Consider the following 24,436-nt stretch of genomic DNA (forward strand, 5'->3'; position numbering starts at 1 on the left):
GATGGAGAAGAAGTGGAAATTACAATACAAGAAGAACAAGTGTTTTGTTAGGAATAATGAAGACCTTATATCTAAGTAGGAGAGAGCTAAGCTGAGGCACTTGAGTAGGCTAGGGAGGAATAATGTTGTTTTCAAAAGAGGAAATTACAATTTTAAAGATTTTATTATATTTTTATTTATTTTAAGTAGGCTCCATGCCCAATGTGGGGATTGAACTCATAACCCTGAGATCGAGAGTCTCATGATCTACTCACAGAGCCAGCCAGGCGCCCGGAGGAAGTTATAATTTTAAAGAGACTTGAGTGAAGGACACTTGGTGCACAAATTGGGGAATTCACAGTAGTTTAGTGTATCTGGAGTGTGAGTGTGCGGAGGGAAGGAGGTATGGGAAAGGGTGGTAAGAAATGAGATTAGAGCCATAGCACAGCCTAGTTCATGGAAAGCCTTGTGGATCCAGGCTAAGGAAATTAGAATTGATCAGTCGATAGCCATTGAAAGTTTTAAGCAAGGGAGTGATATGCTTAGACTTGTAATTTAGAGATGTCACCAACCCTGTGAGAGGGTGAAAGATTGGAGACACAGACTCCAGTTAGGACTAAATCCATTGTGATTAGGCTTTCCATATTTATTCCTCCTTTACCCCTATACCCACAGTCCTTCCTGGATGAGCTTTTTGCTCTCCCCATTCAAAACAATTACACTGAATTTCTAGGCATTTGACAGTGTAACAAATAAACATGTATTTGAAAGTCTAGGTCAACCTTTCTCAAATACTGGAGAGAATCCTGATGCTCAGTCGAAGTCATCATTGCGTATGAAGAATTAATTTCCTCCTTTGCATCTAAATGGTACTACTTTGGTACTTTACTGAGAATAGGTACTTCAGTCACTTTTTGTTTTAATGTTTATTTATGTGTTTTGAGAGAGAGAGAGGGAGAGAGAGAAATACCAAGCAGGCTCTGTGCAGTCAGGACAGAGCCCTATATGGGAATTGATTCCATCAACTGCGAGATCATGACCTGAGTTGAGATCAAGAGTCGGATGTTTAACTGAGCCACCCAGGCCCCCTGGTCACTTTTTGATGTATGCATCAGAGTGGAAATTGTTTCTTGTTTCTGTTTCAGCTAGATTGCAAACAGTGTTAAATTTTCTGACATTATTATTATTATTATTATTATTATTGCTAAATTGACTGTGGTTGCCCTTATCAGATTATTAACACAAGACCCAAGGGGCTAAAAAGTCTTATTAGGCTCAGTCCTGGTCCATTTTTTATGTTGAACTTGTGGGATGAAAACAGTCCCAGGTCTCTGTGACAGAAATAGCTTGATAGATGCCCTATACTTGATGTGTAGAAACTGTTGAAGACTTGAGACCTATGTTAGCATTGTCTTAGGAAGCACAGTACAGGTGGTCCGCTTTAACCTTACAGAGAGAGCATCAGTACTTTCCATTAGAGGTACAGGCCTTCAAGCCCCAGGACGATGGAAATGTATCTCTTTGTAGTGATCATGGCCTCTGTGGTCCATCTCCATTAACACCCTGCAGGTTTGGAAAGTGGCGGACACATTGGACCAGTCTGAACGTTCTCATGGTCATGTCTGAAAGTACATCAGTAAGCAGTCATCCACACCTAGTTGTTCAAATCGACTGATGATTTCTGATTTCAGATTTGTTTTTTGCATATATGTATTGGCTGACCCTCTGCCTTTTAGATGCAATTAAGAATTACCTCATCAGTGCCAAAATAACAGAAATAGTTACAATCCAAAGTATTGAATTTTAGATTTAAAATTTTTTTTCAGTGTTTGTACAATGGCCTTGTATTGAACATCTACCAAGGACCAGACGTGGTGTTGTGAGAGATTTAGTATGATGTAAGATAGTCTCCTTCCTCAAGGGATTCCTATTTTAGAACTAGCAGGGATAATAACTGTGTAAGCCACCTGATTGATCTGGAATTGCATAAAAACTTTACTGCAGGGATTGAAATAAGAATTTAATTTCTTTTCCAGTAAGCCTCTATCCAGTATCCATGAGGTGGTTGCAACTTTGAGGTTCCTGAGTGAAATGGCAGTTCACGCAGACCTATCGGGCTGTGGGTGTTTGTTTCTCTGACAGGATAAAGTTGGATTTATTTTATCTCCTGAGAAACACGTGTTGGCGAGCAGGCATTATCACATCTTCCCTTGCTTTTCTATTTCAACACAGTATCCTATTGAAATGGCAAGCTCCGGTTGTTTTGTTAAAAGAAATCTATGGGCCACATCACATAATTCTTATGTGTTTGATGGCGGCTGCTAATTGGCTGGGGACTTGTTACCTAGAGGTTTAGGACCCCTCTGAAGTCTTCATTACACAGCTAATGCCCAAAGGTGATCCCTTGACACTTGTTCTTAATGTAGTTCTTTCTTTTTCACAGTTTTTAAATTGAGGTGTAATTGGCATGTAATATATTAGTTTCAGGTGTGCAGCAAAATGATTTGATATTTGTATATATTGTGAAATGATCACTGCAGGAAGTCTGGTTAACCTCCATCACCATACATAGTTACAACTTTTTTTTTTTTTTTGTGATAAGAACTTTTAAGATCGACTCTCTTTACAACTTTTGAATATGTCATACAGTGTTGTTAACCACAGTCACTGAATGTGGTTATTTCTTAACAGCCAAATGGTTTATTTCTTTACCAAATGCTGGGATTTGGTTTCACAGAGCACCCTTTTTCTCCTTCCCCGGGTGTGTAGGCTATGATGTGTAATGTCTGCTCACTGTATCAATAAATCATTGAGTGATTTTTTTTTTTTTTTTGAGTGTTTAAAGAAGTACAGGAAATGGTTTCTTTTCCACCAAGGTGCTTGCTTCCCTCTGCAAAGTCTAAACCAGAAGCCTCCAAACTTTTTTGATTATATGCTCCTATTGGCAAAAACACTTAGAATAAGCACCCTTGTTATATATATTTTTATTCATTTAAAAGTTTTATGTATGTGCTGCTGGGTATGTTGTGTAGATCGTAAAACACATAACAGCAGAAATTGTTAAAGAAGGAAATGAGGGGCTCCTGGGTGGCTCAGTCGTTTGAATGTCTGGCTCTTGATTCCGGCTCAGGTCATGATCTCATGGTTTGTGGGATTGAGCCCCACATCAGGCTCCGCATTGACAGCATGGAGCCTGCTTGGGATTCTCTCTCCCCCTGTCTTTCTGCCCCTCCCCTGCTCATGCTCTTTGTCTCTGTCTCTCTCAAAATAAATAAATTTTAAAAAATTAAAAAGGAAGGAAATGAAGAACACATATAAATAAACATTTTTATGTAGACTTACCTTATTCCAGTGCAGCATTTTGCAGACCACTGGTGTAGACAGAAAGTGCTAAGGGTGCCTGGAAGGGAGAAATCATCCCTAAGGCTTGTGGATAGAGAGGGAGTTAATGTGTGAGGCAGAACCAGTAAGTCCTGGCAGGGCATGGGGGAAGTTGGTACCACCATTTTGGTGCAAGCAGCTGGGTGTCATGAGCTTCTTATAGGGAGTCATGAAGTAGAAGTGTGCTCACCCGAAGTGAGTGGACACGTGTGGACTAGGATAGAGGGAGGGGGTGGGTGGTGGTGATGGGTGGAGAGAATATGAAGAAACCATCAGGGTCCTATTCCCTTAGACTGTGAAGTGAGAAAGGCAAACAGGAGGGTGGTGGCAGGTAGGGTGAGAAACTAGTGAAAGTTTGGGAACTTCCTTGTGGCCAGCAACTATCTGTTAATGGTTGGCACTGCAGAGGAGGAAGTGATCTTGAAGGCTGCTGGTGGACAGTGGTTTGTAGTCGGGAAAGCTCGAGATGCGGGGAGGCAAAGGGGAAGAGCTGGCTGCATCCCAAAGCCTTATTGTGCCTAACTTTGGCTTTTTTAGGACCATGGCAGTGTTTTTCAGGAAGCGGTTTATTTACCCCCACCCCCTCTTCTTTTAGACTAAATAACGGAAACTGGTGCTCGTGTCCAGGGTCAGGGCTAATTTTCCAGGGTGTAGGAAATACTTTCCTCTTTGTGTTATTTACTTCTAAACTTTGTTTTCTTCTACTCTCCTGTTCGAAGAGAGAGACGTGTAGCTACTGCCTGAGCAGTCCCTGTGAACGTGACGGATCTTGAGGCTTCCAGAGATGAGGCTGGCATGAGAAGTGAAGAAGCACCGCATGGCTGTCTCTGAGAGGCAGTTTTTTCCCGTGGACAGGATAGAGCTTTAATTGAATCCACATCACATCTCATCTGTGAATGCTGAAGAGCAGTACATTTTTAACTAGGAAGAGCATCAATTATTTATTAGCCACGATACTAATTTATCCTGAGTGTGTGTCTTAGAGCTGGCTTTTCATCTCTGCGTGGCCACTGATGTAATGCCATTGTGTTCCTGTACTAAAGCGAGAGCTCTGATTTCCTAGCCTTGTGTTTTCCTATTATTTTTTTAATTGTGCTAAAATATTTACTCACTGGTGACCATATGGCACTGCTACTGAAAAGAGGAGAAAGTGGGGATTCCTGCTGCGGTGGCTCTTTTTGGCTCTAACGTCTGAGGGTCCTTTGGAGGTGCCCTCTGGGAGAGCCGTTCACTCAACACTGTGCTTTGGGGAGTAGCACGGGGCTTGTCCGGTCGCACTTTGATGCTGCTGCCTTATCTGTTGCTTGGTACTGTTGTGTTCCAGGGTGAATCTCTGGAAGTCCCAGTTACAGATGTTTGAGACTTTGAATGTTTGCCTGTAGAAATGTAGGCCGCTTCTCGGGTGTCTCCCCTTGTCACCGCACTGATGGCCAGTGGACAAAGTGTTGCTTAGGTCCTGACACTACTCTAAGCACTTTCTATGTGTTGACTTATTTGATTTTCACAACAATCCTAGGAGGTAAAATGCTATGATTATATCTATGTTACAGATGGAAAAAACGTTAGGTAACTTGTCTGGTGAGTTTGGCATAGGCTCTGGAGTGGAAAGCTGAAGTGCCTTGCCACGCAGAGTCCTGGCCCTCAGTCTCTTTATCAGACAATGTTGTCAGTAGCACCCGCTCACAGGATCGGGGTGGGTGTGCAATTCTGGCACGTGGCAGCCACCGCTGTGGCCGCCATCACTACCCTCCTCTTGATCGTCACAGCATCTGTACAGAGAATCAAATGAGATGCTTCAAACTCTGAGGTAATCCAAAGGATAATTTGCTTTAGATGTCAAAGACCGGTTGAGCTCTGCCTCCCTTTCCTTAAAAATAGAATGGCAGGAAAAGAGGAAAAGTTGGAAATGGGGAGCCTTTTTCCAAACTGGAAGTCGGGTAGGCAGGATATTTTCAGAGAGAGATGGAATATCTCTGCCTGTGCTCTTCTCACTGCCGTTCGTTACTACCCTGCCTCCCCACCCCCTTCAGGGGCAGGGGTGAGGGCCAGCACACTGGAGGAGAGGGTGGTGAGTAAGGAGAGAAGTACCCGCTGAACACGCATGCGGAATCCCCGCAGCATGTAATTAAGGCCTGCAGCCCTTGTCAGCCAGAAACTCTTCTCATGGTGCGAGAGGCAGAGAGCCTTGTCACTGTCTCTAGAATTATTTGTGTAATTCAGCAGCTGTTTCCCTCAGATGCTTACCACACGGGGTTGGGTTATAAAGATGTACGAGTAGAATCGCCGAGGTTCAGACACTTGTGTTCACTGTTCAGCTGAGAGCCACTTAGCCTGTTCTTGTACAAATGCATTAGATTATGGTTAAGCAGCTTATGGACATAAAAACACATTAGAACTTTACAGCACTCTATAAATTATAGTTTTTGCAGCATTCACAGCCACAATGCTAGGTAATTACATTCATTAATCTACTACTAAGAGCACATAAAGTTGCCTCCCAAACGGTACTGTATGTGTCAGTGCTCTGCTGGGAAGGAGAGTTCCCCCCCTGCTTTTTTCCATCTCCCCCTGTTCCATTAAGCCTTGTGCAGGAAGGTTTTGGATGGCACATTGAGGGATTCCCTAATAGAGTCCAAGAAACCCATTTCTTTCAAGGTTAGGCTCTGGCAGCAAGCTTTGTAGGCAATCTCTTCATGCTGAACTGCATCTAGTAACCATTTTGTGTATTTATTTTCCTTTTGGAAATGGACAGATGTCTCATTTGGAAAACCAGCAGGGGTAAAGCAGTTGAAAAGAGATTTATGATGTCATCAGTGGCAGTGCTTTCTCAGGCCCTTTCTGCCTGTCTCTATGAACAGTTTATATGGTGGGTCTTTTAAATTTTGGATATATCATGAGTACTCGCTTGGTCAGGTCAATTCACAGTAATAAAATAACTAACCCTAGCATATTCCAGAAATTATATTAGCTTATTTAATCCTAATGGCTGCTTTGTAAGTTAGGTGCCATAATTAGCTGCCATTTTATAGAAATGAGAATACTGAGGCTTCACAGGGCGTTGTGGTAATTAAAAGAAGTATTATACATACACTACGCAGCACATTACTTGGTACAATGAAAGATACTCTGTAAACACAGTCTTGAGGATAGATGGAGAACAGATCCCACCATTAATCCCCCAGTGCCAAATATAGGCTTTTATAATGACTATCAGTTTCCCTTTATAATGACTAAGAACCTGACTATATTAGTCAGGAAGAGGAATTCCTCGCTTATCACTTATTTACTGTTTACTTTATGTTGGAAAATAACCAGGCACTTTCCACAAATATCCTTAAATCTATCTCCTTACTCTATCCCTGTATTCTGCAAGTGGAAATGGAGGCTTAAAATGGCTGGGAGACTCACTCAAAGTCACAAAGCCACAAAATGGCAACACCACTGCTCAAGGCCAGATCTCACTGCCACCAAAGCACCTGCTTGTGTCAGGACTAGTTGAGCAAAGACACAAAGGAGGAAATGGGAGACGAACGCAGAGAATGGGTAACAGTGAAGTATTGTCGTTTCTTTGGAATTAAGTTTCTATTGTGGGAAATAAGTTAAGAAATTGATAGGATCCCTATCAGTAAAGGAGTCCGAACATAAAAATGTTGGCTTTGTGTCCTTAAAAGCAGCCTTAGCTTTTAGGGTGGGGCGCAGAGTCCCTTTTTCAGCAGGCAAGGTGGCCTTCGTGTTCCCTGAGGAATTGAGAAGCGTTTGGGACTACCCAGGGCACTGTTGTAAGGTTGGGTAACTGCTGAGAGAAACGTGGTTGCTCTGGTGTAAACTCGTTTGCTGACAAGGGGATGATAAAATCAGCCTCAGCATCTTGTGTCCATCCCAGCTCTACCCCCTTTTACAAAAGAGCTGCCATATTGGATTACCGCTGAAATCACCAGAGCCTGCTGCTTGCTTATCAGGGCAGGGCGATGCCATCTGTGGGATGAAATATACTCACAATATTATAGCAACCGGACAAGGGAAAAGAGGAAGTCTCCCTCAAAGACGCTGCCATCTAAGGTATAGCTTAAAACCACAGGCTCGGTTTTTGGCCCCAAGACTGATTTCCCTACCAGCCCATCTGCTCATGCGCACACCCTCCTGAGCTCACACAGCAGGCCTGGCCTTTATCATTTCAGGTCCTGCGGAGCTGTTCTCTCTCACTGTGGTATTGATGTCAGTTTTAACAGCCATCATGTATATTGACTCCTGCACCGATTCCCAGTGTATCTGCCGTTGCTAGTTTGTTTAGCTGTGCTCCCCTTTCATAGGCTGCGATGGGGATTTCACCTTTATGAATGTAATTTGCTGAGCTTGTGGTGGCATCAAGAAATCCTCCCGGGATGAGGAAAGGTTGATTTTCCTACAATCAGATGTTTTCCAGCTCCTTTTCCTCATGGGCCCAAGGGCCAGCGTCACACCACAGTGTGTCACCGCAGTGAGAGAAGAGAAGGAAATTGTTTAAAGTGTGTCATCTGCAGACTGATCTTATATGATCTTATATGCCTGTGAGCATGTACAGGCACGTGTTAGGGATGGACCGAGTGGGGTATGCACTTAGTAACTCAAAACTCTGCTGAGTTCACTGTGGTCAGCTCTTAGAGATAAATTAAATGCTGCTTCGTAAAAATGGGGGAACATTTTCAGAAGAGACTGTCAGTGCTTTCAGCAAATCTCCATGGCTTATCTTTTTATATAGCAGTCATCTCCTCAAATCAGACATCCCTATTGCCTATTAGGGAAACACAGAAAGCCTAGATTATGAGTTAAAGGTATCGACAGCATTTCAAGTGCTATCAGAGAACATTTAATTCAGTTTAATTTTGTGATAAATCTCATGTTTAATCCTCTGGTTACTCTGTAATCATGTCTCTATTGATCTTTTCTGAATGACTGCCTGCAGTTTAATAAACTTTGCCATTAACCCACAGCTTCTGAAGGAAGAGATTGATTCCATTATCAAATCTGATAGACCCAATAAGTACCTAAACATCACTATATCTATCTATAGGAAGCTTTCTTATAGTGACAAGCATGTGGCTTGTTCAAGAAGCTGGATAAAAGTCTGACCATCTTTGCATGACAGAATTGCCTCAGAATTAGCATCTGATTCCCTTATGCGGATGGACACTAACTCTTCATCTCTCAGGTCAGTGTCATAGCCCATGGAAAGGACAGTTTCTTTTCTTCCTTCAACTGTAATTGTAGGGTCTTCTTTCTTCTCATTGCAGAAATAGCTGGAGTTTATTTAGTCTGTGTCTCAGGTGAGTGGGTCCATCTCAAGCCTTTTCCTAGGTTCTGTGCATACCTGCAGAATAGTTCTTTTTTATTTTTACCCATGTGATGCTAAAGCAAAGAAAACCTTTCTGGATAAAACTGGAAATAGAAGACCAGGGGTGATGAGAGAGGGAGTGTGTGCAGAGTCATAGACTGGAACTGTGTGAACAAGCTCCAAGACTTGGAAAATTTTCCGTGAAACCCATATAAGTGTCTTATTTAGTGACAGAGCATTTGCAGTATGCGCTAAACAGGAGTCCCACATTTTGCACCTGTGGGTATTTATAGCGGTTATCATTATCCACTAATATTTATTTACCCACACAGGCAGAACATGTGGGATTCAGGGTCTGGAATGTTTGTGTAGCTTCGTATTTTTTTTAAGGTCAGAAAGGTGTCTTTCTCTGTCACTTTTCACCCCTGAAATAAAACGGTAAAGATTGTCAGTTTTAGAGAAAGCACCAAAGCTTTTATTTCTGTCTAGGTTTTTTTTATTGCTGATTTGAATACTTCTGAAAGAGTTCACATATTTGACATAAGAGGTATAGCCTTTCTCCAATTATGATTTGGAGGGGAAGTGGAGGTGAGGAGAAGGATTGTATAATGAGATAACACTAAACTGTAATGTAAAATTTTCTTCAAACAAAAAGGTCATAACCCTGACGCAAATAAGGTTATAATGACCTGGTGTTAGGGAGTGAGAGTAGGCTTTACCAGCCCTCAGCTTCCTCCTTTAGAAAATGAAAATACTTTGTGGGAGAAAAACCTCAACTCCATCCGTGAACTCTAAGCTACATTTGTTGAACATTTTATATGTGCTCAAATAGCCTGCCAGGATGATAACATTAGAGAGGTTGATGGAACCTAAGAGATTTTCCCATGGAGGACCCTAAATTCATAGATTTTGGAGTAGATTGGTTCCTGCCCCTTGAGAAGCCAATTAAAATTAGTTTGAAAAAGGGTGTAACAGTTATTACTGGAGTGTGGGAAGGGTTATGTGCACATGTTCATGTTGCTTCTCTGGATCACTTCTCTGTAAATGAAGGAATGCCTGCTCATCTCCAATGGGAAGTTGACTACAGTTTCTGGGAAGTTGGGAGAAAGGAACAGATTATTACTCAAGTAATAATGAATTTCATCGTTCTCCAGAAACCTATCTGAACCAAACTTGAGCCATAAAGGGACTGTCTCTCATCCACGTACCCTTCCCGATATGCTGTATGAAACTGTATTTGTATTCAGAACCGCATAACATGAATTTTGCCAGAAGTGGCTTTTCCTGTCACTGAATGGTCCTAAACATTAAATTACCTTTCATAAAATTGTTTCCTGTCTGCTGAGTGGACAGAATATGCCTTCTTTGTGTGCGCACGCATGCGTGTGTGATTTTTTTTCCTAAATGGGCCTCTCTAAGTGGTTTCCCGCTCCCCGCTTCCAGCTACCCCCCTGCTTCTATGACAGCACGGCCAGCCCTAAACTAAAGCAAATACCGAGGTGTCCTCTGCTGTCTATTAATGCAGATGTGACTTTTTGCTTTATTTTGTTCTTTTAGATTTGACTTATAAAACCAGAGCTAGATATTAGTGGTCTCCCCTTGTGTTCCCTAAGATTCTGGTATCCCACCAGGAATTTGTTTTTTCTCTTCTGGGGAAGATGTAGGGGAAGAGTGAGGATCAGAATTGGTATAGCATGGCAGAGAGGAATAGGCAGGACCCTTCCATGGCTTAGAATCCCAATCTTTATTTTGCTTTCTATTTCTTCTGAGGTTAATTTCATTTCACTCTTGCTAGAAAAGTGAAATGAATGGATACATTGTGTCTGTCTGTAAGTAAATGAAAGATCCACCTAGGGCTAGATACCCATCTGTGTTTTAAGTTGGATTTCTAGCCGGTAATCCTCTCCTCTGCTTTTCTCTATATAATGGTAATGCAAGCCCCGAGAAGGTCATGTTCCCACACCAAAGCTGGAATACCTGTTGATTCCAGGACTCCTCCAGGACTGGGAAGTAACCACCGTACGCATACAGCTGACAATAACTACAACAGAATCAGAAAGCTAATTGCTGAGTATTTCTAGAGACATTGGTCATTTAAAATAAAGATGGGGTAGTGTGTGAGGGGAACTCCTCCTGGGGAGGAGAAGTTGGGAGCATTATTACCATTTTGGGTCAGTATCTGGATATGAAGAAGTTTTCACTGGCCGTCAGCGTCCTCGTATAGAATATCTGGATAATAGTATCAACCACTTGACTTTTCTAAAAGTAGGAGGTAATAAGACCCGGTAAATGGTCGTTTGGCCTTGATATGAAGCCACAAAAAGGAATGTAGGACGTGACATTTTCCCAGTCGGTCCGCTTTGTTGTTTTGTCTTCTCTCGGACTTAAAAGGTCATCTGCGTGATCTCTTGAGGCATCTGCTCAACCCCTTTTTATTATAGGGGTATGGTGATGGTCTCATCACGATGTGCTGAGGGGGTATCATTAAGTAATACGTTGGGAAGTTTTTACCTGGCAAGAGGAGTAGTAGGATTCATAGGCTGGTGGGATATCCTGTGGAATGAGAGAAACATTCATGGTGTCCTCATTTCTCTAATTCCTTTGTTTGAAACCCAACTATTGTGTGCTTTGTACTGTGTTCTCTGCAGGGAATTCAGGGATGATGAAGGAGTCATAGCCACTGTCCCTGTGGAGCCAAACCTTAGTTTGTATTTCAGGGAGGCCCCAATTACTAATTTAATTATTTTGTCACATGCAACAAGAACATTAATTAACCCCTTCCCCATTTTTTGCATGGAATGCCTAGTCAAAAAAATGCATAACGCCTATTTAAAAGAATTATATACAGCATTAAAATTATACATCCTCTCAAATGTGCGTGTGACCAGAGTGGATAAAAAACCAACAACAATTTGCTTGTTGTTGTTCTGCCTGCCTCTCTTGAGGTAGCAAACCAGGCTCCTGCCCATGGAAAGGCCTGAGGATTGCGTGCCTACTTCCTCTTCTGGCTTCCATTATACTCTCCTCTGTTGTGTGGTTCCCTTCCCCTTTTTGGACTCACTCTTTGTGTACGTTATCGCCCTTAAGCCTTCTCTGATGAGATTTTCTGCCTCAGTCATGCTGTGCTCAGCTTTCAGAATGTTGCTGTTATGGAGGAGTTAAAAAAATTTTTTTTTAAAGGTTTCCTTTTCGTCATGCTGTATTTCTCAGATTATCTGGAGGGACTGTAATCCAATTTTAGGAATCCTTCAGGGCTAAGAGCCTAAACTGTTTTAAGCAATAGCATCTAGTTGCCAGGGACTCAACCACTTTGAGAGTGTTAAGGTCTAACAGCAGCCAACTCTCAATTATCTATGGGAATGAGAGGCTGCTGGGACGTTTTCAATTCACAGAGTGTGCAAAAATCTCACTTAAGCTGGTGGTTGTGATCTCATCCTGTAACTGAATTTAGGAAAGCTTCTCAAGAGGCTGGGTTGTTTATTTTTATTTTTTCCTTTTTACTTGTCACTTCTGACCATGGCACTGTACCTTTGATAGGTGTTTTTATATACTGAATTTTTCTATACTTGGTCTTTTTTTTTTTTTTTTTTAAACTCATTTTCCTCTCTCCATTCGGATTCCCTTATGTCCTGTGTGCCATCATGTATTAAATATATTTTGATAAGCTGCCTCAAATTTTTTTTACATGTAGGAACATTAAAAATGTATTTATGTTTTCTTTCTTTGCTTTTTGATTGAAGTGTTCATGAGACAGTTTGTGGCCAAACAGCTAACCAGAGTACTTGAAAGAAAGCTAGGAAGACTTTACCAAAGGTTAGCCTGTGAATGACTGAGAGTTAATTGACTGATAGAAGTGAACAAAGAAGGCACAATGTGGACTCCACCTGTCACTGAAAATGATGTGAAGATGGCACGAGGCATTAATGTCCACAGCTGAGTCTTCTCCACTGGGAACTTCATGGCCACACTATGGGCGAAGGCCAGACCTTCCAGTGTGGTCATCCCTTTGTTTCAGGAATCTGAAAGATGACCTTTGGATGGATGTTGAATGCAATCCAGTTATTGGTGGTGGTGATGATACGCCAGCTGTGTGATGGCAAGGGTTGCCATTTTCTTTTTCAACAGCTTTATTGAGATATAATTCACATACCAGTAAACTGCATGGATTAAAAGTATAAAATTTGATAAGTTTTCACGTGAATATTAAGCATGTACATGTATCTATTGATATTACATAAGACATACTGTGTATAATCGTGAAAGTATCGCCGTAATCAAGACCATGAGTAGGTTTATCCATCCAAATGTTTCCTCATGTTCCTCTATAACCTCTTCCTGCCCCTCCCTCCCAGGGAGCCACATTTTTTAAAATTTTATCTAAATGGAATCGAACAAAATGTATTCTTTTGTGACTCATTTCTTTTACGGAGCATAATTATTTTGAGATTTATTCAAGTTGTCATGTATCAGGAAGCTACTTTTTTGTTGCTGGGTAATATTCCACTGAATGGTTATGTCACAGTGTATTCACCTGTTGATGTACATTTGAGTTGTTTCCAATTTTAGGCTGTAAAAAGCTGATAGGAACACTTACGTGCAGATCTTTTTGTGGACACGTGCTTTGATGTTTTTGGGAAAATACCTAGGCATAGAATGGTTAGATCATATGGTAGGTATACTTTGAGCTTTTAAAGAAGCATCCAAACTGTTTTTCCAAAGTGGCAGTACCATTTTTCACTCTTACCGTTAGTGTTTGAATGTTCCTCCACATCCTTGCCAGCACTTGGTGTGATGACTGTTTTTTGTTTTAGCCATTCTGATATGTAGCTAGTGGCATCTCATTGTGGTTTTAGTTTGCATTTCTCTGATGACTGCTGGATGTTAAGCATCTTTTCACATCTTTTACTTGCCACCCATATGTCTTCTTTAGTTAACTGCTCAAATCTTTAAATAAAAACCCATTTAAAAAACTGGGTTGGTTTTCTTTTAATGTAGGTTTAAAAAAATGTTTACTTATTTGTTTTGTGTGTGTGTGTGTGTGTGTGTGTGTGAGAGAGAGAGAGAGAGAGAGAGAGAGAGAGAGAAAGAGAGAATGGGTGGGGGAATGCCAGAGAGAGGGAGGGAGAGAGAGAATCTCAAGTAGGCTCCCTGCAGAGCCCGACATGGGGCTTGATCTGAAGACCATGAGATCATGTCCTGAACCAAAATCAAGAGTTGGACACTTAACTGACTGAGCCACCCAGGTGCCACACTTTTTATGTAGTTTTGAGATATTGGATATTTTGGATATTTTGTATCCAAAGTATATTTTGGATACAAAACTTTTCTCAGATATATATACTTGGCAGATAGTTTTCCATTCTGTGATTTGTCTCTTCATTTTCTTAACAGTGTCTTTTGAAGACCAGAAGTTTTAATTTTTGATGAGGTGTAATTTATCACTTTATTCTTTTATGGATTGTGCTTTTGGCATCATGTCTAAGAAATCTTTGCTTAACCTAAGTCACACAAGTTTTCCCCTCTGTTTTCTTTTAGAAGTTGTGTAGTTCTTGTGGCACCTGGGTGGCTCAGTCGGTTGAGTGTCCAACTTCAGCTCAGGTCACGATCTCACAGTTCATGAGTTCCAGCCGCGTGTTGGGCTTTGTGCTGACAGCTCAGAGTCTGGAGCCCACTTCGGATTCTGTGTCTCCCTGTTTCTCTGCCCCTGCCCCACTCACGCTCTGTCTTTCTCTCTTTCTAAAATAAATAAACATTTAAAAGAAAAAAAAAGTTGTATAGTTCTAGATTTTACATTTAGGTTTATGACACATTTTTACTTAATTTTTCTAATTAGACTGAGATGTGAATCAGAATTATTATTATTGTTGTTGTTGTTGTTGTCGTTATTATTTTAAGTAAGCTCCACACCCAGTGTGGGGCTTGAACTCAGAATCCTGAGGTTAAGAGTCACGTGTTCGACCAACCAAGCCAGCCAGGATGCCCTGAATCCAAATAAATTTTTTGCATATATAGACACGAGTACACACACACACACACACACACACACACACACACACACACACACTACTTGTCCCATCAGCATTTCTCCACAGAATTGTTTTTGTGTTTTTGCTGAAAACCAGTTGTCCAGTTATATGTGGGTCTATTCCCGTACTCTGTTGTGTTCCATCGGTCTGTTTCTCTGTTTTTGTGCCAGTACAGGATTACAGTTACTGTAAGGCAGTGTGAAAGGCGGAAGCGTTGGGTCCCTTAGTTATTCCTCTCCTAACCTGCTTTCCTGTGATAGCTTGTTGATTTGTTTCCTGCACCCCCACTAAACAGACTAAGTTCAGGGATCCTTTCTTATGTATTTCTAATGGGTGGCAAAGTGTCTGGTATAGAGTAGGTTTCTTTTTTTTTAATTAGGAATTGTTTCAAAAAAAAAGTTTTTAAATGTTTATTTTTGAGAGAGAGAGGAGAACTCTCTCTCAGAGTATGAGCAGGGGAGGGGCAGAGAGAGAGGGAGACATAGAATCTGAAGCAGGCTCTGTCAGCACAGATCCCGATGTGGGGCCTGAACCCACGAACCTGGAATCATGACCTGAGCCAAGACTGGACGCTTAGCCGACTGAGCCACCCAGGTGCCCCATGAATTTGGAATTGTTTTTGGATGCTGTATTGGTTATTTTTTTTGTAAATTCCTACACACACAGTCTCCTTACTAAAAAGTTCAGTTCCTGAAGGTGTGTTCAGAAGGCTAGAGTAGGGGCTAATGTCACCATGTCCGGACAGAGTTAAGTTTTGAAAGAGCTGTGTGTTTTGTTTCTTTCTAGTTTTTCACTTCCTACAATCGCTATAAACACTCTTACTTCATTGGCACTTAAGGGAAGAGATGGAATCAGTGTTCGTAAAACCATTCGAAAATAAGTGCAAATGCAATACAGAAAGCCAACAAAGGACTTGACAAACCAAAATGACAGAACACAGCCGTGAACGCTCTTTGATGGTGACAGGCCGAGGCGCTTTTTCTTACTTCCTTCCCCTGGCTTCTTTGTTATTTCTTCGCAAGTCCCTGAGATCAGATAGCTTACAGAAGAGGCTGTTTCCGCTGTACCCCTCTTTCCCACATTACATACACATGGGCTTGTGCAGACACACATGCCACAGATGCTTTGTAAGTGATAGGCTGCTCTCAGATTAGTTTGGTTGGAAAAATCAGATGGAGACTCTCTTTCTAAAGCCCATTTCATGCAAGGCAGGCAAATTGTGCCCTCATTTTCTATTGTCTCTGGCTTCATCTGTAATCAGCAAATGCAGCCCCGCCGCTGAGACAGTGCTTCATCTGCAGTTTGTCGCTCTCCCCTAGTCTGCACAACACTGAACCATCTCATTTTGAAATTCAGGAGTGGCAGAAGAAGTCTTTGGTGAGAGATTATAATTTGAGAGCAGGGAAAGTCAAGAGCAAGATCACCTGTTTTGTGGAAGCCTGGGTGTTGAAGGAAATAGTCGGTCTCCTGAGCCTCTCCGCGTGTGTGCCAGTGTGACCCTCCCCTCCATCGCCAGTGACCTAAAAATCACATAATTTCAACTACTCATGAAACCTATTCCCATCTGTTATGCGTGGCTTGTGTGCTTACCCCCTCGATTGCCAGCAAATATGTCTAAATCTTTTTACTTCCTAGCCAGCCTTCTGTTGTTGGCTGGCTGGCTTTCTTGCTTGCTTCCCTGATTGTCAAATGAATGCCTTAAAACATTTTCTTCCAGACATCTTCCTTATTCTTCCGACCTCCCTACTCTCCCTCCCAGTGTTTGTCTGCTAAATGCTTCCTCTGCCAAGTATGGGGCACAGTCACCTTGTTTTCCAAAAGCACTGCAGGTCATTTGGATGGACACTAATTTTCTCTGGGAATTGCTAGCCTGCATCGTGGTAGACAAGTGAGCCGACTGGCCTTTGAAAGTCATCATTCGTTGAGGGTAAAGATTTATACTATAAACCACACAGTTTCGCTCCCACATTGTAGCGGTGCTTTGTAGACCACCCAGGTTTCTTTCAGGAAATTCTTAATTTAGTTGCTCATAGTTTGTTGGTGAATGGATATATGCACACATACACACGCGTATAATCATGTGCATAGCTCTTCAGAATGTTGTAAGGTGAGTAATTTATAATCAGTCTTTTTGTCTTTGATTCTTGTCGCTCATAGTGGACATTTTTTTGTCATTTTCCCTCCAAGACATTCAGTGAGACATTACACGATTATTTTACTTTATACATGGTAAGTAGCCAGTAAATGTTTACAGAGGGAAAGAATAAACAGCAGCCTGGTTTATTCAAGAATTATACCAAAGTGTCTATGCAGCAATTTATAAATAAAATTATATCTTTGAGAGAATAAAGGTAATTTCTCATCTTTGGAAATATAAACTGCTTATATAATAAAAAACCTTTTAAAGACTCTTGATTTCTTACCTCTTAAACCACCACCTTTACACACACTTTGATCCTTTCTCTCCTCCTTTTCCCCCACCAACACCCTCCAGAGTTGAAAATCTCGATATTAATTGGAACTAAGATGATTGTACTTGCTGCTGCTAAGACTTCGGCAGGTCTCTTACAAGCTAATGTCACGGCATGGGGTCCATTTGCTCTGTGTAGCTATTCTGTGGTGCGGTGAGAATGCCTTGATTAATATGCTACATGAAAATAAAATGGATTTGGAAAAAATTATACCATACTCTCATAAATATTAATTCACATTTGTATGGAATTGCACATAATTTTCAATATACTTTGGAGCACCTTCCGTATGAAAGGAGATTTGGTCTCCAAAGAGAATGGCATAATTTTTTTAAAAGCGCAGTTGATACATTATTAAGTATCATTTGTTTATTAATCTGATACTCTACATGCATATAATGTGGGCAGTAGGTGGGTTGTGTGACAAAGAGAGGAGTGTTTTTTTTTTTTTTTTTTTTAACCCCGTGGGGAGTTGCTACATTACTCTTAGCAGAAATAGTACCACTGAGCACATTGCTTAGAAGCAGTCCACGATGCAACTCACCTGGCTGCTTCTGCTAGCATTGCGTCATTCCTGAGTGTCTTTTCATGATAACTGACTGTTTTGGTTGCATGTGATGTTAAACGCAGCGTAGTTTGAGCTGAGCAGATGTCTGACATAGCTGACTGTGGTAGTGGACGCTGGAGAAAGGAATAAATACAGCAGACATTTATTGAACACTTACCATGTGTTAGGCATAGTGTACTAGGTTCTGAGACTGTGGAATCAATGCCCATGTGATCACTTCGATCCCAACTTGTCCCCTAAACACTGACCACCACATCCTCGTTGGCCCGGAGAGCTGCCTCTTCAATGGCAGAGGGTAAATCATCTGCACTGACAGCAGCTAGAAGTTAGACCAGAAGCCACTCATTTGCCTTATGAGATTGGTATTTTTGATGTCTTCTTGCTCCAGGGATAAGGCCTTTTACCCCTTCTGGGGTTTCTTGCTGTTTGCTGTGATCTTGTTTCAGCGATGCCTGCTAGGTTCCTTGGTTTCCTGTTTCAGTGAACTTTTCTAGTTTGCTTCACTCTGTGGTAGTGCCAGCTTGGGGTGTTGTTAACTCACTGTTGTGGCTTCATAGGTTTGGATAGTTTAACCAGTTGTCTCACTTATTTATCTAGCAAACATGAACATATATACCACCTGTTATTTGCCCGACTCTCTATGTGAAGCATTGGGGTTACTGAGATGAATGGTAACTTAGTCTGTGCCCTGATTCTTTTAAAGGGTCATGCTGCCAGCTGCCTCAGGGCCTTGGCATAAGCTGTTCTCTCTGCTGAGACTTTCAGAACTAGGTCAAATGGTAGTCATCTCCTCAGCACCAACCCACTCTGCTGGATGAGACCATTTCCCCCAATTTTAGCTCCTTTTTTCTTTCCTTTAGAGCAGATAGTTCAGTTTGCAGTGAAATATTTGTGTGATTTGATTAGTATTTTTCCCTAAATTTTAAGCTCCATGAGGTGGGGATTTTTTCCACACAGGATTGTTTACCCAGTGCCTCTAGGACAATGCTAAGTTTGTACTTGGTATGGACTGGGTGCACACAGAATACTTGTTGAATGTGTGATGGCTTGAGAACAGCACTTTGCATTATAAGAAAGGTCTTCCTGAATGGGCAGCCCTGGTAAGAGTCCTTTAGGAAATGGGTGTGTGTGTGGACAGTAGGGCTTTGAGGCAGATGTAAAGGTCCCAGGTTCCGTACTTATTAGTATCAGCCCTGGCTGATCTGGGGAAAGAGCTTGAGGAACAGCGTGTATGTCAAATGGGCAGTGCTGGATATTGGGAAGCAGTAGGATAGAGAACTCCCCAGGGACAGAAGACTGTAAAGGAGGAGAGAGGGGGAAGGGGTAGGGGAGGTGGGAGAAGGGAAGGGGAAGAGAGAGAGAGAGAGGTATTTTTAAGGAGAAGGTAAAGGGAAACTTCCCTTTTAGTTATTGTTTGTTTTAATGTACATTTGTTTAGGACCACGGAAACAATTTATTTGTATAGGAGGTGAGGCTCCATGAAGGAGCATTGTTGTGTAAATAGGATCATGTCTACTCATTTACAAGTGACTGAGTGCTAAATCTCTTTTACTTTCAGTGCTTAATGTGTACAACATTTCTCAGGGTTCAAAGGACATTGACTCATGTCCTACCAGTGGAGTACTTCAAGTGTCCTAAGGAATAATGGCAGTGTCAGGCCGTGGACCCAGGTCTTTTAGTCTTTCAGTAGATTCTGAGCTGTCTGCAGGCCCAGAGCTTGCTAGATCTCATAGCCTCAAATGCCCGCCTCTAGGCTCTACAGATGCTGCTTCCTATTCCAGGACATCCATTACCCTTCTCCTCCCCTTTCTACCCGCCCCGCCCAACCACACAAAACAATAAATGAAAAGTTGCTGTAGATCTTGGTGATAATATTGTTGTTACATTTTGCAGAGAACTGGGAATTAAGGATGCTCAGAGGAACTTGTGGTAAAAATATATAATGCATTAAGGAAACATTTTAATCGTATGAATTGATAGTTTCTTTCTTGCTGGCTCATGTCCACTTGGCCTGGTATAGTCAGTCTTTTTTTTTTTTTTTTTTTTTAATCACGCATGCACTTAGTACTTCTTTTCTGAAACATAATTGACGTACCTACTTGGAAAGTGAGTGTATTGAGCCTCCTTGGGGAATGTCATTGTGTGCTGGACCTAGCTGAGAATCACACTGAAAACCACTAAGCAGTGAAATCACTTTTAATGGACAGATGCTTTGTGCTTTGTTGACTTTTCTGCCCAACCAGAATAGAAAGGATCTATTTGTGGTGGCATTAGGGATTCAGAAAAATTGAGAGCCATGTTTCTCAGTTTTAGGTATTCTCATATCCTGCTTTCCTGCTTTCTCCTCTCCCTTCTTATAACCCCATTTAGCCTGTGTTTTGGATGTGACCTTAGACACCTGTGTAACCATCATTTCCCTTTCCTTCTCTTCTTTTCTATAGAAAGATGTAGCACTTAAGCCTCAGGAACGTGTGGAGAAACGCCAGACCCCTCTGACCAAGAAGAAACGAGAAGCACTTACTAACGGCCTGGCCTTTCATTCTAAGAAGAGTAGACTCAGCCACCCACATCATTACAGCTCAGACCGAGAGAATGACCGCAACCTCTGCCAGCACCTTGGGAAGAGGAAGAAGATGCCGAAGGGACTCAGACAGGTGAGGAAGTGTGGGTTTGTCCTTTTCTGTGGCTAGAAGATCCCTGCTTCAGATACCTGCCCCTCTGTGGTTCTTCCTGACAGGTGGAGAAGACGTCCTCATTGGGCTGCTGGAGGGTTGCCCCTCAGAGTTGTGTAAACAAGCCAAGCTCAGGGTTTTTATTACTTTTGAAACTTCAGCGTTGGTATCCTTGTCATCAGATGTGTTCACTGCAACAAAGCTTGATGCTGGTGCTACTGGTGTGTGGGGCAGACTGGCTGGCAGGGCAGAGATCTTCATAATTGGGACCAATGGAACGGGCAGGTGTGATCACATACATTGTGGATTTCAAGGTTCTGAGGTGTTAAAAATGTTTGTCCACACGCAGGCAGTGCCTTACATCAGATTTCTGCTTTCCAGAGCAGCTCAAGTATTGTGGCATGTGGGAGAGCAGTGGCAAAGAAACGAATTTGCCTTTCAGTTCTTCAGCTGTTCTCATAGTCCATAATTCAGGACTGTCTTTGTGATCTGCTGATTGTATGAAAGTCTGGTGATAGGGCCTACTGGTCTGTTAATAATTAGGTTTCAGTGATCCACAAGAAAATATAGCTCTTGGCATTTGGGGAGCCTTTCTGCCTGTGGAAATCCCCACATGAGATAGATTAATAATGAGAAACGAAGCTGTTTATAGCAATTTTTTCTGCACAAATCCAGAGGCTTTAGTGCCAGCTGAGTTACCTGTGTCCTGGGTGTGTTTTGTTTGTTTTTGGCGGGACCACTGGGTGGGATTGACTATCACTTGAAGGAAGCAGAGGAAGGGAATGTGGTTCACAGAGCAGGTGCCGCTAATTAGAAGCCAAACAGGTAATTTCCAGTTTGCAGATGTTTCTTTGCAGAGGGAGAAATCCGGGATCTTATAAAACAGTGGTTCCAAAGCTTCACAGATCATTAGAATCATATTATGAGTGTTAGTAAACACACACTTCTGGCCCCTCCTTAGGACCTAATCTCTAGGGGGCAAGGCACAGAACTTGGTGGTCTTAGAAATTTCCTATTTGATAACGGCCAGGCCAGTTTGGAAATCATTCTTCTAAAGTATCAAGAGAGAATTTTTGGTGGTGATTTTTAGTGAAAAGATTGGAAAGAGCAAAAGGCTCAATATGATGTAGCCTCTGCAATTAGAGCTGGGGTCACAGTTCAGCCTGATGGGTAATGAGAGAGGTATATTGCCGAGAAAACATCTCAAGTGATGGATGTCAGTCAGTGTGGATGCAGAAGGATCTCAGGGAAGCGTCCCCACATCCGACACACAGGGAATGTTTTCTGAAGGCACATATGTGTCCTGAAATGAAATGCCAGAATGGTGTTGTAATAGTGACTGTTAACATTTATCTGATGCATACCATGTTACAGTCATTAACAAGGGAGTATGATCTGTCATTCTCACAATGACCCCGGGGAGTGGGTGATAAGATGTTTACTTTCCAGATGGGGAAACTGGATCTCAAAGAGGTAAAGTGACTTATCTCAGGCCTCTCACAATGAGATATGAGCCAGGGTTTAGACCCAGATTTCTCTGTATTGCTCTATTTTCCCTGTATGTTCTGCCTCCTTTGTTTGAGATAAGGATTGTGCATGAAGAGAAAGAGAACTCCAGGTCACAGGTTGGAGGGGGTCTTACAAGTATTTCTAGGAACTATGTGAGTAGTTAAGTCATAGGGAGTGACTTTGGTTACAGAAATGGTGTATGAAGGCATAAGAAGAAACATAAACTACCAAGTTCAGAGGGCAGAGAAAGAGCTGGAAAGCTTGAACGCAACCACATTTGTATAAAGATTTCTTTTTTTTATTTTAAAAATAATTGTGGAAAGAGTGGAGTGAGGGAGGAAGGGCTAGGGTCTATAAAAGGTGATATTCCTGTGGTATATGTGACTCCCAACCCACGCTTCTCTGTATGAGGTATGTGAGAAAGGTCATTCTTCCCGCTGGAGAGAGGCTGCAGTGTGACCACTACCACTCCCCCAGGCCCTCCCTCCCAACAGGGTTGGAGGAAGGCTTCCTACCTTCCAGACAAGAAACCAATTTAATCCTGAGTCTACAGTAAACTCTGGTTCCTCATCCTTGACTCTCTAATCCCAGACTTCATTTGACTTTTCCACTCTCTGTGCTCAAAATTCTTCTTTCTCCCTCGTCCTCGTGTGATCATCAAAGAAGGCCAGGACTTGTATGTCTCAGATTCAGGTAGCTTTTGGTTCTAATGGTCATCCTTCTGGTACAAAATGGCACTTGAAATCAAAGCTATCCTTCTTTTAGGCAAAATATTTGAAAAGCAATTATTTTGACTCACTCCTTATGAATCATGGAGAAGGAAAGAATGAATCGTACCTTTCTGGTCAATGTAAGAGTTTTCAAAACAAGTGGTGTTTTTCTTATCTTCAGTGTTGATGCCAAAATATACTCCCCAAATCGAGTGTTGTGTTTCTAGTAGGAAGGGAAGCAGAAGTTGATAACTGAAATAAAGCTCTAATACTTTTCAATTGTAGTCTTCCTAGAATCACATGTACTATTTCGAAACCTTGAACAAATCGCTGTGTGTTGCTGGAAGGTGAGGGGTTTGGCCTAGGTGATTTCTCAAGCTCCTCTCTCTGAGTTCCATGGTTCTTTAAATTGATGAACAACACAGAGACACATAATGTTTTCATGGTCTATAAAGGAAGACTGCAGGAGGTCTGAGTGTATTTCAGTTCGGAGTCTCTAGTTGATAATTGTGTGAAGTCATTTAAAAGAGAAAAGTGGGAGGCAGAGGCATGGCTACGTGTGTGTTGCCCAGACAGGTGCTCTCTGTTGTGTGATCATGGGTAAAAGATGACACACACAGGTGCTTAAGGGCCACAGCACATGCTCAAAAGCTTGTGCTAACGGTACTGGACGTTGCTTTCCTGTTGTGCTAGATGCATGGACACATCACAGTTACTTTTTCCCTTGCCTTTGCCTCCTACCAGATAAAGTAGCTGAATCTGACCATCTTAACTGGGAGGGGGCCTTGAGATGAGAATGTCCTTGAGGAGAATTTCAAAATTAATGGATTGTTGCTTAGTGCCTCTTACTGAGGGAGTTATAATCGGAAGAACTACAGAGGAAAGAGGGCCGTAGGAGGTGAGAATTTCGTCTTTATTTTTGACTTGGTGAGAGTGGATTAGGTTTGCATCTTATTAGGAAATGGTACTTCCTGAGCAGGCACCTTAATGCACAGCTTTCCTGTAATTATGGGAAGATGTTACTCCTTCATGGAGAGGAAATAATAAGATTTTTTTTTTTTTTTTCTGAAAAACCGTTGAAGGCAACTAATCTTTTTACCAGGAGAGTGCAATTATATACTTTTATAAGAGAGATGCGTAGTTCTAAAATCAAGCTGCTTTTTCCTTCTCTTGCCTGATTATGAAACCTCAATTCTTGTGGTATTTTCTCATACTGGGAAAAGAAAGCTTTTTAACTGGCACTTAACCACCCCAGTGGAACTTACTTGTTGGATTATGTTGTTAAGTATAAATACATACTCACGTAGAGGATGCTGCGCTGGCAGCTGTCTTTTAAAATGGCAGCACCTTTTTATATGGTAGGTTTGAACATTCTCCTTAATTTCCAAAGGGGGTTTTAAAAAGGAAAAGAGGAATAAGTTAACTTTTACAAAAGAATGCATGTCTTTCTGACCCCCTAGCCTTATATATATCCTGCACAGAACTATTTGCTCATGATGGGAACATTCAGACATTATATTTAAACAGTTTTAGCTTTTAATTTTTAACTAGTACTTTTAAAAAAGTACTAGTAAAGATGTGTGGTAGAGTTTTTGTCCCCCTCTTTACTTAGACTTGGCACTGGGAAACCAGAACAGAGCTGCCCAGGTTGTCTGTGTAAGGAGCCTGATTCTCTACCTGCCAGACTAAGTCACAGTGAAACTGCTAAGGGACACAATGAAGTGACCCACGGCCAAACCCTCTAGCCAACTTAGGACTTCCTCAGAAGCATTTTTGGAAAATGTAACTCTTCCCAGGGCGTTGAGTTTT

General features: G+C 41.8%; 1 protein-coding gene across 4 annotated transcripts in view; it reads left to right on the forward strand.

Moving 5' to 3' along the window:
- Window positions 1-24,436, forward strand: part of AUTS2 (activator of transcription and developmental regulator AUTS2) — a 1,111,391-nt gene that overhangs the window by 254,644 nt on the left and 832,311 nt on the right. For all 4 annotated transcript variants that reach the window (XM_042921091.1, XM_042921093.1, XM_042921092.1 and 1 more), the window contains exon 2: window positions 20,178-20,390. In XM_042921091.1, the coding sequence (XP_042777025.1) occupies window positions 20,178-20,390 (213 nt within the window). The remainder of the gene's footprint in view (window positions 1-20,177; window positions 20,391-24,436) is intronic.

This window comes from Panthera leo, chromosome E3 (assembly GCF_018350215.1).
Source record: "Panthera leo isolate Ple1 chromosome E3, P.leo_Ple1_pat1.1, whole genome shotgun sequence".
NCBI classification, from domain to species: Eukaryota; Metazoa; Chordata; class Mammalia; order Carnivora; family Felidae; genus Panthera; species Panthera leo.